The 17108-nt window shown below is 47.4% G+C and overlaps 1 protein-coding gene across 1 annotated transcript; it reads right to left on the reverse strand.

Moving 5' to 3' along the window:
- Positions 1-2549: 2549 nt before the first annotated feature.
- DMRT3 (doublesex and mab-3 related transcription factor 3) lies at positions 2550-16303 on the reverse strand. The gene is made up of 2 exons (XM_007466758.1): positions 15826-16303; positions 2550-3568 (listed from the first exon to the last, which is right to left on the reverse strand). Exons 1-2 carry the CDS (start codon positions 16274-16276, stop codon positions 2604-2606), a joined length of 1416 nt encoding a protein of 471 aa, XP_007466820.1. The 5' UTR covers positions 16277-16303; the 3' UTR covers positions 2550-2603.
- Positions 16304-17108: the final 805 nt, after the last annotated feature.

Raw genomic sequence — 17108 nt, forward strand, 5'->3', positions numbered from 1 at the left:
AACCAGAGGGGCCTCAGCTGTCGGGACTGCAGAGGAAGCAAAACTGAATGCAGGAAGCAGGACATAGGATCTTAACGAACAATTTTTCCCTCTGACCCCGTACCACACTTACCACACCGAAACATATCTTGCTTCAGAAGTACACTGAGGATCAAACATACCTGTAGTAGCCCAGAAATAAGCTGTCTTATAGGCAGTTCCATTTTGCTGGCCATTGGGAAAAGAGGGCAAGGACTTTGATGATCTGTGGGCAAAATCAAACTGTCAGGATACCATATCTTAAACCGTTTTGCTCAATCCAGGTCACTCAACCTGAATATATGACAGATTTTATAGCGCTGTCATCTCATATGGAATCTGTTATCACTGTTGCTTGTTAGATAAATACAGATAAACTTTTGAAGATACTTTTGAAACTACGTTTTCGCTAGGGAGGCCCAGACATTAGCCCATCACTACCATAAAAAATGTCCTGCACATGTATTTTTAGAATCAGGGGTCACATTATTCTCCTCTCCAGCCCCTCACTAATATAACCTTAACAACAAATCATATTTACTTTTAAACACTCTGGTATGTAACCATGTCAACTAAATACACATTAGTCCAACTAACATAAGGAATTTTTCCCCTCAATGATTTCTCATTCCAAAGGTGCCCAGTAGAAATTAAAATGAGATTTTGTTTGTTTGTTTTAAATATGTTTTCCTCCTGGGACCCATGCAAGGGTGGTGGGCAGCTGACATCAGCTCCTGTTCCCAATGAGGGAGAAGCATCTAAGGCCAAGAGGATTTGCCCTTCTTCCTCCCAGGATGAAGATCCCTTCGAGACTTATTCTTGTGCTGGGAGCTCTCTCTGCATCCTTGTCATGTAGAGGCTTTCACTTATTTTCTTTCCCTTCCACATTCATAAGTTTATTGTCTGACCTGGGCAGTCATCTTTCCTCTCCAGCATTCTGAAGAAAGGAGTAAGAAGTGGTTGGTATGGGCACCACTGCACATTATTGTTCTAAAACTCACTTTAAAAAATATCTGAGCAAGAAGTTTGCCATATACAGCAGCCCCCCACCCCCAAAATGCTTTTTAAATGAAGGGGAAAAGCCCTGTTTTCCAAAGTTTTGCTGTGGTCATCCCCCAAAGCCAGAATGGCATCTTCTCCAAGTGAGAATGAGGGAATCCATTTCTTCATCCTGAATGCAAAGAGGAGTATATACTGAACTGAACAGGAGTAACTGCTCTCATTGATGGAGTACTTTCTCTGTGTCAGGTACCGTGCTATGCACTTTGCTTACTTTCCACACTGTAGATGTATTCATTTTTACTTTGTTTTTAATGAGATTCTCCATCATATAATCCCTGCTGTCTTGGACTCAACAGGCAGGTAACTCGGACAATAATACAAAGAGCATCCTGTTACACGTAGTAGGCACTCAATAATTATCTGTTGAAGAAACAAATAAACGGATAGAGGGACTGAATTAAGTCTATTCTTGAAAAATAAATTCTGTCTTTCTGAACACAGCCCCCAAACTTTGCCATTCATATTCCTCAAGGGACATCGCATTTAACTGAAGCCTTGATCCATGAACTGGTAAGTAGCTTTTATATCAAGTTTCTATTTTTAGAGATCCTCTTTCCACAAGTAGAAATGACATAAACCAAGATCATCTCCTTAGTTTATTTTTTTTCTAGAGTCCTTAGCATGCTACATTAACCTGACAAAGCTTAATCGTGTGTTCATTTCACAATACATTTCATGCAGTTCACAGCTGTGATTGGCTTTACAACTGACATTGACATTACACGTTTGGATTCAGCCATGTGAAAAGAATAATTCTTAATGGAGTTTGTCTCTGAAAACTGTCCAAGCTTAAATAAGCATGTGAGCAGTTCACTCTATTAAGTGCAGTCTCTCTTTAAAATGCAAGAAGGATTTTTAGCATAGGAGTATAAGGTCCCTGGTTATAGTCCGTTTGCAACCGAACCACTGCCTTTAGGTTTCACATATCCTAAGGAATCCTCTTTTACAAAATTTCATTCAAGGGGTTTCCCTGGTGGCGCAGTGGTTGGGAGTCCGCCTGCCGATGCAGGGTACATGGGTTTGTGCCCCGGTCTGGGAAGATCCCACATGCCGCAGAGCGGCTGGGCCTGTAAGCCATGGCCACTGAGCCTGCACGGCCGGAGCCTGTTGCTCCGCAACGGGAGGGGCCACCACAGTGAGAGGCCCGCGTACCACAAAAAAAAAAAAATTTCATTCAAGTATACTATTTTATTGAACATTCCAGGCTGAGTTTAGGGGCAAGGCTGACCTTCAGCTCTACATCCCCAAATAAATCTTCCATGGGCCCAAGGCTTTCCCAAGACTATTCTCTTTTACAACGAACATTCAGCACTAAAGCCACAGAGCAGAGCTATTTGGCATTTTCCAGTGAAGTGCAAGAAATTAAATAAGTTATGTTTTTATTGCTAAGGTATAGAATCAAGCACAGTCACTTTGTGAAACAGAAGGAAAAGTTATACACAGGATGTGGCCTCTCCTCAAGGCGGGGCCAGGGTTCAAATGCACAGGCAATGTCACCTGGTCACCACCCATCGGGTAGCACTTTAAGATGATGTGTTGAGTATTCTAGAGTCTGAGGAGTCAGACCTCTCGTCGTAGTCGTCCTCGGCGTAAATGGACTGCTTTGACACGATAGGACACCCATCGTCAGGGATGGGTATCCGAGGGTCTTCGGGGACGCGGGAGGGGAGGACAGGTGAGCTTCTGAAGACGCTGGTAGAGTTAGTGGGGAAAGGGCTGACGTACTGGGACCTCAGCTGGTACTGTTGCTGCAACGTCATGGTGTTCCACAGGGTGACATCATTGGGCAGAAAGGGGCTAGACTGGTTTCTCGCCAAAGTATTCCTCAGCATCAGAGGGTACCGGGGGTGCTGGGGGAACGGGTGCTGCAGGGGCACGGCCAGGGGGTTGGGGACCACGTTACTGGAGTCAGTGGAAAACCTCAACGTGTCTGGGACTCTGAAGGCCGAGCCCACGGACCATTTGGAAGAGGAGATGGGGTAGGAGCTCAAGGTGTGTTCAAAGATGTGCCCGCTGGAGGGCAGCACCAGGCCCTCGGGCTCTGCCGCAGTTCGGTCCGCGGCCAAGCTGGAGGTGCGGCTGGAGAGCAGGACCTCCACGGCGCTCACCAGGTCGCCCCCGCAGCCCTTCAGGATCAGCTCCAGCACCGTGGGCTTCTGGTTGGGGAATATTTTTTTTAACACTTCCAGGGGCGGTCTGTTGGCTTTCAAGCTGAAGGGCAGAGACACGGTCCCCGAGGGGCCCTCAATCAGGAGGTGATTCTGCTCCCCGGGGTACTTGGGGCTGTCGGGTCGGCTCTCGGAGCTGCCTCCGTTCTTCTGGACCGCGTACCCACCTTCGTCCACCGACACTATCTCGGGGCTCTCTGGCGTGAAGCAGCCCTTACTTTTGGCCACGTCCGGGGAGCTCCTCTGGTCCGTGTCTTTGTCACTGAAGGTCTCAGTGGTGTCCGCTGTGCTGCTGTCCCCGAGTCGTTCTTCAGTCAAATCTGAAAAGCAGAGAACAGCTGGGTTAATCCTTTCCTGGTGTGTGTAAAGGGGAACAGATGTGCTCAGGAGAGGGCCCTACATGGGCTTTCTGCAAGGGGAACTGCTTTCCTGTGGGTTATAACATACTGCAAGCCTTAAAAATATCCAAAGTGTGTCACTGGCAAACGGGAAAAAAATACCTGAAAATAAAGATCTAGAAATCGGAGTGATTTCTCAGAATGGTGTGTGCAGGAAAGCTTGCCTTCAACACAGAACGGAAACACGATACCCACAACCACAGATGGGGCTGTCTAGCACTAACAATCTAAATAGGGGCCAGGCTGGGGATAAACACCATCCAGGGAAGAACAGGAAAATGAACTCAGGCTTGTCTTCTGGCCCCTCTTCTGCAAATGAGGCGGCCGGTGTCATTCAAGGACATTAACAGCTGGTGCACGATGCATATACCCATGGGAAATTTTAATATTTTAAATCCATTTTCCCATAGGCAGATTTTGTGTCAAATGTCTTGTGAACTAGTCGTCAGTATGTTTCATCAGGATACCATGTACAATAACTAGTCGATATGACTGCCAAAGTGAAACGGGCAGCCTCTGTACATTGAAATTTTTCTTAAAAGCCCACTCAAGGTCCTGGCAGACTTGGTTGCCTATAACCCACACTAGAGGGTAAGCAAAACCAGCTGTGAAACCTGGATGTGGGACAGGCTACAGAGAGAAAGAAGGAAATGGCTGGAGAAGGCTTGTGAAACTGCCAGGGAGCAAGATCCACCAGTGAAGCAGTGCATCCATAACTCCAGGACCTGGGCTGCAAGAAGCAGACAGGTTTTCATGAACTGTTTCATTAGTAACGTTCATGGAGAGAACTTCAAGATACCTTCCTGAACTATATTAAAAGAAGAGAGAAACAAAACAGAACAAAAAGCTTCCCAAATAAAGCAGAGATTTGCCGTGAAGTAAACCAGTTGCAAATTTAACATTTTGACTTAAGACATCACCCCACCACAAGGGCTAGTATTACGGGCTAAACAGGCAGAAAGAAAGGAAGGAAGGAAGAAGTAAATAATAAGACTGGTCTGCTTGCAGAAGTAGGTTCTAAGAGATCTTAATAATAAAGAAACATATTCTTTATTAACAAGCTATATGCGAGTGGATTTTTATCCACTGCCCTGCCTGAATAGCCTCATTGTCGCCTTCTCAGTGGGCACACCTGATTATGTGTAGATAGCCAGCTGGTGAAATTTCATCAAAGCAACTTCTAAAATCCATCTCCTCCTATTTGTTGTTGTTGATTTTAAAACCCTTAAACAGGGACTTCCCTGGTGGCGCAGTGGTTAAGAATCCACCTGCCAATGCAGGGGACATGAGTTCGATCCCTAGTCCGGGAAGATCCCACACGCTGTGGAACAACTAAGCCCGTGCGCCACAACTACTGAGCCTGCGCTCTGGAGCCCGTGAACCACAACTACTGAAGCCTGCGTGCCTAGAGCCCGTGCTCCGCAACAAGAGAAGCCTCCGCAATGAGAAGCCTGTGCACCGCAATGAAGAGTAGCCCCTACTCGCCGCAACCAGAGAAAGCCCGCGCGCAGCAACAAAGACCCAACGCAGCCACAAATAAAGAAAATTAATTTATTTTTAAAAGTAAATAAAAAGCCTTAAACAAAGGCCCATTTATGAGCATTCTTCTAATATGGGATGTACATTAATTATAACTGAAAAACAAAACTGATACTTCACAAAGCAATAAATATGTCCTAGGCATAAATAAATACTTTAAGAAATTCTTAAACTATATCAGTGAAACTTTCAATTATAAATCTGATACAAATTCGTAGTTGTCCCAAATTTGCATTTTATGTACACTGCTTCTTTTTCCAGTACAAAATATCAAGTGTCCATGTGGGGATCATTTGCAGCCCACACACATGAAGCCATTTTTGCCTTCTATAACAACTCTGGGATATGCACAAAACACCTATTTTTGCAAAAGAAATTTGTCATATCCTCTCCTGCAACTTCCTGGGACTGGAATCCCAGTTTTCACCCCCTGGGTTAATGTGGTATTTGTCCTTGATCCCAACGAGAAAAACAGCAACAAAAAAGTTTCCATATCTTCATATTCTAATCAGCTAGACCTGCCTACATTTTCCTGACTCAGGACCCCATGCCTACCTCTTGGTGTTCCTCTATCGTTAAACACTTGACAATAAGCGGACGGTGACAGTATGCTAACTCAGCACTGAACTCATCACACAATTGGATCTTGGCCCCTGCTCAGCGGAGCTTGGGAAAACAAGTCAAATACTCTCCTGGGGAAAATATGGACATAAAATAATGTTTTAAATACTGTGCTCCTCTAAACAGTTTTCTTATTTCTTTAGCTTTCATTATCTATTATTGTCAGCATCAAGTACTTGTATTGCTGTAACCTGCGAGACACTGAGGAAAACAGAATAAAGGGTGGAAAATACCAGGATGTATAAGACTGGCCCCTAACTTGTGGAATTTATTACCAAGTTGGGGAAATAAGACGCATGTGCAAGGGGGAAAGCAAACACAACCAGGCAGAATTTGCTAAGCAGCAAATATGCACACATGGAACACGAATGTTCACAGCAGCATTATCCACAAGAGCCAAAGGGTGGAAGCGACCAAGTGTCCATCACAGATGTATGAATGGGGCTTCCGTGGTGGCGCAGTGGTTCAGAGTTCACCTGCTGATGCAGGGGACACGGGTTCGTGCCCCGGTCCGGGAAGATCCCACATGCCGCAGAGCAGCTGCGCCCGTGAGCCATGGCCGCTGAGCCTGCGTGTCCGGAGCCCGTGCTCCGCAACGGGAGAGGCCACAACAGTGAGAGGCCCGAGTACCACCAAAAAAAAAAGAAGGATGAATGGATAAACAACATGTGGTCCATTCATATAATGGAATATTATTCAGCCTCAAAAAGGAATGAAATTCTCACACATGCTACAATGTGGATGAATCACGCTAAGTGAAATAAGGCAGACACAAAAGGACAAATATTCTATGATTCCACTTATATAACGTACCTAGAATAGGCAAACTCATAGTGACAGAAAGTAAAATGGTATTACCAGGGGCTAGGGCAGGGGGTAAGGGGGACTTACTGTCTAATGGGTACTGAGTTTCAGTTAGGGATGATGAAAAAGTTCTGAAAATGGAAAGTGGTGATGGCCACACAACATTGTGAAAATACTTAAAGCCAGTATATTGTGTCCCTAAAAAAAGGTTAGAATAGTAAATTTTATGTTATGTATATTTTACCACAATGAAAAAGTGAAAGAAATATGATACACAGTGTCACAGCAATACAGGGGATGGTGGGTTGTTGGTTTTTTTTTTTTTTAAAGCAAGGAAAAACTGGTTCTTCTAGGAAACAAAAAGGTATGTAAATACAGCTAAAAAGCTCTGATTGTGATATTTTTAAAAGAAATGTGTGAACCTAAAAATACCTTCCCATTTTAAAAGGTAACTTTTCCCCACTCTGGATAAGCTACAAACACCGAAGACATCTGAGGAAAATGCTTCGAGCTCTATTACCAAGCTTAGTCTTCCACAGAATGCTTTAGACGCCAGAAGAAAGTGATTCAAAGGGCAGAAGTTTAGCCAAAAGGGAACTAAGAAATGATGTTCTGGCTAATCTGACATATCTACCATTATGAAAATGTAGTATTTTTTTTCAAGATGGTAAAGGACATACTGTCCCAATCAACTGGAAATCAGACAATACAAAATTTCACTTTTGAACCTATTTTCCTGATCTGCAGAACAGGCCACAGTAGAATCCTCTATGATTGGCAGCTTGTTTACCAATTGTGAACCCCTAGAATGCATGAGGCCTCTTTCATATTTTCTTGTGCTACCCTTTGCACCTGCCACTGTGACATCCCCAGTGCAGCAAGAGCTTCTGGTGACTCTTCTCAAAGAGTGTGGTGGATTGTGCTGATTCATCCACACTTCCTTGCTGAAGATCTCTGGGCTGATCAGCCTCTCCAAAGGGGTGGGCAGGCTATGGCCAAAAAGTGAGAAAATCTAACCGGATGTCACAGGAATCAAATCTACAGATTCAGAACTGAGATTCAAGCAGCTGAGTTCAGCAGAGAGATTCAACCAGATTCAACCAGCTGAGTTCAGCACTGTTTATACTGTACTCAAAGGGGAGACAGAAGCCATTGAATGAAGCAGTGAGTGGGACACACCCATGTGTCCACACACCTGAGCAACGCATTACGTCCTGCTAAGGGGTGCCAGGTAAGCAGAAACCCAGACAACATCCAAGGCTGTTGGGGATTCAGAACCGGGCAAGGGAAGACTAGCCTCTCACCTTGTACCAAGAATAACTCCTCACCCAGCGATAATTTCCTAAGGTCAGAACATACAGAGACCTGCAGATTTATGGTGTCAAGTACTGGTTGTATTTTTGTGCCTAAACTAGAACTATTGTCAATTATTGTCATAAATACAAACTTTCACAAGTAATTATAGAGGGTGAGTTTGGGGCCCAGTGATAAAGCATAATTTAATAACAGGTGTTTCTTTACATCGGTAGATTTTTCCCTAAATGAACTTTACAAATTGTTCCGGTTGGTTTAAAACACAAAGGCCTTTCCAGATATAGAAATGTGAAACTGCCAAGTGTCAACATGGAAAAGGAAACACTCCCCAAATGTTTTAACCTCTTTCTCCTTGAAACTGACACCCTAATTCCTAGAACATGAAAGAGTAAGATTATCTCAATTGATAATATTTTTACTCCTAGTATATAGGTGCCAAAAACTACTAGATCGAAAGTAGAAAGAAATCACTCTCATCTGATATTACAAACCAGTTACTGAAAGTGACACAGTCTTCTATTTTTAAAGCTAAACATCTCGATATTTTAAAAAATCTTTACCAAATGTTCACTCTTTGATTTCATATTTTTCATGATGTAGAAACACTCACAGCCATCCCTGAAATAAACTCTTCACAAGGGTAAAGATTTTTTTTTGAAAAAGTAGATACTCCATTGAGAAGGACACCGTTGCTATGGAAAACAATGCTCCAACTTCACAATATATCTATGCCATAAGATAGCTACAAGACTTTAAGGAGAGAGAATGAACACCCGCAGAAAAGTGACTTCCAATCTAAAATTACAGTTTGCAAATTTTAACTTTCTTCAGTGGATTTTTTTCATATGAAAATGCAGTTTAAAAAGAAAAAAGTCCTAGGTATTTATTTGAAAGATTTTGAGAAAGCCTCTGCCACATATGCAAAACATTCCGTTCGTGACATGAAGATGAGTATCTTCTTCTGGGGGTCTTATCCATTCTTTCTATCTACGAAAATAAAATAGAGCATACATCCAGAATAAAAACACGAAAGCACTGGCATAGAGAGCACTGCTTCCTAGTGCAAAAGTCACTGGACTTTTTTTTTCCTTTTGAAATCATGTCATGCATTTTGAAACATGGACTGTCACGCCCTCATCTGTTCACTTGAGCTTTGGGGAACATACCTTTCAATAACTGTTCCCTGATGGGTCGTTTTCAAAGTACACAAATCTTATAGCAATGGCCAGGAAGAGTCCCAGCTGGATGGGGCTTCCAGAAAAGACCCCTGCCCAGTCAGAATTCAAACAGGAGACACGCTTTTTACACTTTCTGTTATCCTTATCTCGCACTAGAAGTGCTGAATCATAAAAAAGTGAATGGGTGAAAACCCAATATACAGCAGGGAATGAACGTCAGTCTAAAATCTTTCCTTTTCTTCCGGGGGCTGGGGGGTGGGACCTCGTGAAAACTAAAAATACATAGTCATGTTTGGTTTTTTAAAATCATTAATGACACTGGCTTAATAACATATGAAGAAATCAAGATGATTCCTGGGGACCAATATTTTGGCGGACATTGATATAGAAAGGGCTAGACTTAAGGAAGTGTGGATTGCAACTGTGGACTTTGTAAGTCCTGCAAAAATTTAGTTTTGACCTCTTTCTTGACTCTGAAAGGAACACTTTTCAAGAAGCAGGAGGGAAATTACCTATAAATCTACAAGTGTGTTTGGAATGCAACTGGCTACTTATTCATCCACCTATTTAACGAATATCATTAAATCTTTCACTATGTGCCCATGCACTGCGCTAGGTAAGATTACACAGAGATGATCAAAGCATTTGCCTCTTGGCTACTGAGAGGCTTACAGTTTACTAAAGAATATTTTGCAAAAATTCCAAGTTATCTGTGCAGTGAGTTGTATTTTATATTGAAACACAGCAAGTAACCCAAAGGCCAGCAGCTGGGCAGACTGCTGTATTCATGGGAGGGAATGTTGCTGTAAACATTCACATATAAAGGCTGTGAGTGGAACATCTACTGAACTAAACAAGTGATACTTAGCGGGGGGAAACAAGCAGAACACTGATCCCAGCTTTGTAAAATTTAAGTCTGCCCAGTCACTGCATTCAAAAGAGATGAGAGATTCGGTAGAAAACCGATGTTCTAAATGTTAGGTTTTCCATAATATTGTTATTCAGTAGTTGATCGTGCTTATTTTTTATAGCTGGTTAACTGTATAATAAAATGAAAAAAAAAAAAAAACACCTAGTTATGTTTTAGTTTCCCCTAGCTTCTTCAGAGAAAGTAGTTTGCAGTGACTCACTAAAGCCATGGGGGACTCTTGGGAGTGATGTGACAGGATCCCAAGGTGATGGGCCCCGCGATGACCAATGTTCCACCACTCAGGCCCCAACCTCTGCCACCAGCGCCCATGTAAACCCCAGTGCAAGGCCCACTGTGCCACCAGAGTCACATCACACTAGACATGGGGGTCCAGGGACCCGAGTGACTAATGGCTGAGGGGCCGCAACAGGTTAAAAAGCTAAAGAAAGGAGGAAAGCTGGAGAAACGGAAGAGGCAAAGAAAGGGAAAGGAGAGGCAGGCAGGCACGTAGGTTTTCACTGGGTTCTGCCTGCCTTCCTGTCAGGAAGAAATCCAACGTTTCCAGAAAGGGGCTCCAAGTCTTCCAGGGACGTTGATTTATGAAGATTCACTCCCTTTCCCTCTGTAAAGCTGTTAGCTGAAAGTGCTGACTGGCTGCAGCAAAGAATTTCTCATCAATGCTCTTTGATTGTATTTTGCAAACAAAATGCCTGTTGCTTGGTAACATTTCACTTGAGCCTGACCTTCCCCGAAAGTTATTGCTATCAGATTCGATTAACACTGTCCTGTGATTACTGTAATCTTTTAAACCCGGGAGTTCATCCATCAGGGAAAAGAAGAGTTGGTTGTGTAAATCGAGAGCACGGCTATCCCGCCAGATTTATAACCCACAGCGGTGTGTTAGGTGGGGGGAGGTTCTGTCCTGGATGGCAGTGGAACTCTGTGGTTCCCAGACGTGGAAAACGCTCCCGTTTTCCTGTCCACCCTGTGCTCAGAGCCACAAGATGGACACCAGCGCCTCTCTGAGCCGGCCGGGGGCAGCTCGGTCTCCACAAGGAGAAAGAGGCTGGGAGACCCGCCAGAGCTACGCCCACCCCGAGGGGCGCCCCCGCGGACTTTAGGGCTGGGCCCGCCCCGGAGGCCTAGGGTTGCCAGATAAAATAGCAGGATGTCCAGTTAAACCTGCGCTTAGCAAAAATCACAAAGTTTCAGTACAAGTGTGCCCCATACAATATTTGATATCCCTTTTTTGTGTTTATTTGCAGGTTTTCTGCTAAATCGGGCAACCGACCGAACAGGCGGGGTCTAACCCAGCCCGCGGGGCTGAGCGCGAGTGGAAGGTGCCGCCGCAGCGGCGGCGCCGCGAGGATTGGGTGCAAGAGAACAGTGGTCCAGGGCGGCCGCAGGGAAGCCTCGAGCGCGCTGCTCCCACCGCACGGGCCTCTCCCGGCGTCCCATCCATCCCTGACCCGGCCCGGGGTCCCTGAGCCGCCGCCCCGCACTTGCACTCGCTGCGCTCTCGGCTGCGCCGGGACCCAAGGAACCGGTCGGTAGGTCGGTAACTCGGCAACTCGCTGGCCGCCGGTGGGAAAGGGCCGGAGCTGTGAGCAGCCCTGCGTCCGCCCTCCAGAGCCAGCCGTGGGTAAGGTTTAGGAGGAGACCAGTACGGTCTCGCTTCTTCCTTTTCGTTTGGTTGGTTTTTGCTTTTTAAAATGCAACTCTGAGTCAGGCCCCTCGGCCCAAATCAAAGCGTCTGAAATACCCAGCCCCTGTTTTAAATTCGTAGCTACCCTTCACGAGTGACTCTGAGGTCTCTCCCACTTTTCCTTTGCTTCAGCCTCTAGTCGCAGAGAATTTCCCATCCTGGCCTGGACCGGTGTTCTGGCAACATTCATCCATGCAGGTGCGTGTCTCTTTTTTAAAAAATTAAAAGTAAAATTTAAAACTAGGAAGCTGACCAGACAGGACCTAATCAAGCTGGAGCTGAAAAGCCCGGAGCAAGCATAAAGATGCTAGGAGGTGCCGGACAGGAGGTAGAATCAAATAAAGGCAGTTTTCCAAAATCTCCCAACTTCCCTTCCTATAGGTCTCTTGTTCTCTGCATTTCAGGAGAAATAAACAAGAAAGGAGACCCTACTTTCCTAGTTAATCTTGCTCTCTTACTCTTAATCAAATAGAGTGTTTTAGATTTCTCTTCCTTTAAAAAAAATTTTAACAACTTGTTTACGTATTTATTTTGATGGCAGATGTAAACCTAGGAAGAATCTGTAGCCACAGCCCTTTCCTCTGGCAGCCTGAGGAGACCCATGCCACTCTCCTGGAGGAAGAGTAGGGTGTGGGGGAGGAAGCCAAACAGAGGAATGTAACTTCAGCCTCTCACCTTGGTCGTGACCCCTTACTTTCCTCAGCTCTACAGCCCAGGCCCTGAAAGGCTGGCTTGGCTGGTTGAGGCTGCTGACTCAGATACTCTAAGAGCTGAAAGGTGTTCAAGCTTCCCAAGGTATTTTCCTGACGGGAAGGAGGGGGGAGTGAAGAGGAAATGAAAGAGAAACGCATCAATAGGATAGATTTAAAGGAGCTTAGACTAGAATTTGGGGCTCAATCAAAATCTAATAATTCCAGGCCAGTCGTAGATGATAATCCAGGAGCAGGGGAAATGTACAACCAAAACGGAAAAAAAAAAAAAAAAAAAAAAACTTGCTCAATCAAAATCTAATAATTCCAGGCCAGTCGTAGATGATAATCCAGGAGCAGGGGAAATGTACAACCAAAACGGAAAAAAAAAAAAAAAAAAAAAGCTTTAATCCATTGCTAGAAGTAATAACCTGAGAATATGAAAATTCTCCTTACAACCACCTCCACATAAAAGGGATGTTAAACATGATACACTGTTAGATAAAACAATCCCTGTTCCTTTAAAGAATCGGAAGCAGAATTTGGGAAAGAAATTTCTTCCACCTACAAAACTGAGTCTTGGTATTAATGTGGCTCCCTGAACTGGGTGTTTTTTCCTCCAGCGGTGCCCAGCAAACATTCCCTTCTCTAGGGCGTGTACTTTTCACAAGGATTTCTGGAGAGGGGGAAAGACTCTGTGTTTGTGCACTTGCATTTGGAGCCAACAAAAAAAGCAAATGTCTCCACAGCTATGTACTAAAGAGACCAACCATGTTTTTGACACCAAAATCACAAAGAAACAAATCTCCATAAATCACCAGGAGATATTTAGAGATTCCTAATGGTCTGTGAACTTACTGTACATGTAACTTACTACCATTCAAACAGAGCTTCATTTACTTCTCTACATAGTGAGCTACTTGCCCAGGACCATATCTGACAAGCTTCTCAATATGCATGGTATGTTACATACAAATACATCATAAGAACAACTGCCAAAAAAGGAAAAATACATACAGTCCCATTCAGGCAGTTTTCCCTAACTTAAAACCCAAATGGGCTTTCTCTGTACAAAGCATTGCCTAGAACCGATCCACTTGTATACTTGCCTTCCTAATGGAAAACAATGATCTATTCCTTTCCTGCCCTCTCTCGCCATCATCGGATTGGTGACTGGCTTTTTGTTGATGTTGAATGGAATTATGGGGCCGAACCAATTGAAAGCAGAAAACAAAAGTTACATAAATAAATGTGCAAGGTACGCATTAGGACCTGAGCATTTGATCCCTGATAGTTTAGGCCCCCAAAGCCATCACTCTGACCTTTTCTAGTAGTAAAGCTTATTTTCCTTTGCAATTACTTGTTTTCATTATGAAAGGCTCAGGTCATCCCAGAACACTTAGTTCTGAGTAAAAGAGAGAGCACCAGGTCTGGTTTGTCCAGTTGCAGTCTCCCTCTCCTATTCTCCCCAAGCACGTATCCTTCTGCTACTGAGGCTGCTGCTTGGCCTTTCTGCCTGCCCCTCACTCCCCGCCTCCCAGGGTTATTTTTGGTTTTGTGACTCTATAGAAAGCATGAACTCTAGCTATCCCAAAGAATGGTTAGAACAGCACACAATGTGAAAAGAATCCCCGCTTGGACAGGGACCCCAGAACCCAAAGCACTATTACACGGGTGCTGCTGGGCAGGTGGCCACTGCAAGATGCTACCACTGTCACAAACTCAAAACTCCCAACCTAGTGTTGGGGGAAATGGAGACAGAGAAACTGGAAATGAGAAAGGTTAAGAAAAGTTACTGGCATGGAGAACTGAGACAAAACTCTCCTAGTTACCTGCTCTAACTTAAAGGAGAAAAACAAAGAGAATGTCCTTTCCCCGCCCCCCTCCTATTCCTCTGTGACAAACCTACAAGTATGAAGAGATCACACTGACAAAAGAGAGTCAACTGGGAGTGGGCGGACATTACTCAGGGAAATGCTTATATTCTACCTTGGATTAAACATCCACAAAATCCATGTTCAGTAAACTCACTTCTGTCCTTACAATACCCAGTTCTGCTCTTCCCATAAGATGTTCTCAGAGCTTCAGGTCTGGACAGCATAACGGAGCAACAGGGCAGCAGGACTGCACCTGCCAGGCTGCCTACCAACTCACCCCAAATGTTTCCCTGGCTCCGCACAGCAGTGCAGTGCTGCTGAAAGCCTCTCTCCAAGAGCCAGAGGTACAGTCTTTTTTGGGGTGGGGGGGGGAGACTGGGGGTAGGCAGAAGCTCTACCATTAGTTCCACCCACAGGAGGGCTTTGGGCCTTCCAGGGCCTTCCATCTCTGAATTCCAGCATACCCCTCAACCCTCTCCCTGAGAAGATGGGCTTTTTTCCTTTGTACATCTGCCCCAGTGAAAGGGAAAGACCAAACACCTGTCCACAGAATTCTACGAGCTTAAAATCAAAGGAGCCCTTGGGCTGCGCAGGATGGTAAACTAGACATTCTCCAGGAGGAAAGGCTCCACTGGGGTTTGAAAGGCTTTGGAGGCCTGAAGGAGGGAACCAGATGGAAAGGGGAGGGGAGGACTCTGCCCACCTCCAGGGCTCAGAGCAGACCCATGATCTCTAAAGCACAGTAGAGGAGAGAGGAGAGGACAGAAGGAGGCCCAGGCCCACCTAGAAGTGGGGGAAGGACTCTCCAGGGCTGGCCTTCCTCACTGTAGGTCGTTTTGTTTCTGTTTCTTTAAGACCACGGAGACTGCTGAGGGCTGCCTGCGGAACGGTGTTAAAGGACCTGAGCAATTCTGCAGAAGGAGTTGGTTGACTCTGGGCGCACTAGATTCTGAGTCCCCGCTATCAGTGTGGGGGCCTTTCTGGACCTTGTTTACTACTGCTTCTAAATAGGGCTTCTTTTCAACAGACTGCAAGAGGCTGGAGGCCACAGTAGGCTACTTGAAAGGCTTCGGGTTCGCTCAAATTCCCCGGGGGCCGAGAAAAACACCCAGAGTCATCCAAGCCTTGGGCCTTGGCTCCTTCCTTGCACCTACCCATCCCAACCTCCAAATGCGAGGCCCTCTAAAGCCCGCTGCAAGAAAGCCCGGCCGCACGGTGGTGTGTGCCCACGCGGATTTTAATTTGGTCCTGTCTCGACCTCTTTATTTACCCGTCCCCCTTTAACCTGGGGAAGGCACTTGGCGAGCCCGAGGCGCCTTTCCCGTGGGCGCCTGGGTTCACCTCCTACCTCGCCGGATCCAGACCGACGATCGCTTGTGCCGAGAGAGTAAGGACCGGCTCGGCTGGAGTTGGGGCGGAAGGCCGGGCCGGGCCATCTTCCCCAAAATCCGCCTCCGAGCCTCCCAGGCAAAGCAGCAATAGCCGCTTGGAAGTGTTTTCGCCCAGGCGCGGGGCCCAGTGCGGCCCCGCAGCTGCTCTTACCTGGCTTGGCGAGCTGCGCCTGCAGCGCCCCAGGCTGGGGCTCCGCGACCCAGCGCAGCGCGGCGGCAGCAGCCAACTCCACAGCGGGTCGCGGCGGCGGTGGCTGAGACGGCTGCGAGGTCGGCGGCGGCGGGGCAGAGGTGGCGTCTCCCGGCGGCGGGGGTCCCGGCAGGGAGCGCAGCGAGTCGGGGATGAGGCTCTCGAGGCTCTCGTTGGCCTGCTGCCTGCGCAGCGCCACCTGCGCCGCCATGACCCGCTGCCGCTCGATGATAAGGATGCACTTCTCACAGGTGCAGTCTTTGAAGCGGCAGTAGCGTTTGTGGCCCTTGAGCCAAGACAGCACGCCGTGGTTGCGGCAGCGCGCGCACTTCGGCGTGCGCTGCAAGGGCGCCCGCGGCGGCTGCGACACGGGGCCGCCCATGTACAGGTAGGGAGAGCCGTAGCCGTTCATGCCCCGGGCTCCCGGAAGAGCTGGCGGGCTGGCGGCGGGAGCGAGTCAGGGGGCGCTGCACGACGGGTTGGGAGGCCCGCTCAGGGGCGGCCTCCGGGCGGCGCAGAGTTTGGTCCAGCAGTCCCCGCGGCCGCGTGCGCTCCGGGATGGCCGGAGGGGCTGAGCCGTGTTTACGGCTCCCGCGGCGCTCACAGCCTCAGCCTCCCGACTGGCGCTGCACCAATCTCACGCCAGTCGCGTCTCCGCCTGCCGCTGCTTTGGCCGGCAAGTCCTCCCTCGCCGAGGCGCTGCGGCGGCTGCCAGGAGCCGGCGAGAGCTCTGATTACGGTCTGAGCCAGCTCGTCTGCAGCTCCCGCGCGCGCAGGCCGGGCCAGGCACTTCCTCCGCCGCCCTCCCCCCACTCCTCCTCCCTCCCACCGCCACCCCCACCCCCACCCTCACCCTCGAGGTCCAGGTCTCCTTGCACTCCCCACCCCACTCCACGCCTGCCTCCTTCCTTTCCGCTCGGGCCCTTCGAGTCCCTGAACTTCACCTTCCTTGCCATCCGCCGTCGGGCCACTCTCACGGGGGCGCTCAAGGCCCCCTCCTCCAAGCTCTCTGCGCTTCCCCTGCCCGCGGCGGGAGGGACTGCGGCGCTCCGGGACGCGGCGGTGCACGCGGGGCGGGGAAGGGAGGACCAGCGCGGGTGAGGGTGGAGGTGCCCTTCGCTCTCTTCCCTTCCCTCCAGGCCTGATTTGGCGGTACCGAGCCCGAGGCCGCTTTCATTCCCATTCTTGGCCACAGAAGCACGGCTCCGCGAGAACCGGAGCCTACCAGAGCCCTGCGGGTGCAC

This window comes from Lipotes vexillifer, unplaced genomic scaffold (genome assembly GCF_000442215.2).
Source record: "Lipotes vexillifer unplaced genomic scaffold, Lipotes_vexillifer_v1.1 scaffold948, whole genome shotgun sequence".
Classification (NCBI taxonomy): domain Eukaryota; kingdom Metazoa; phylum Chordata; class Mammalia; order Artiodactyla; family Lipotidae; genus Lipotes; species Lipotes vexillifer.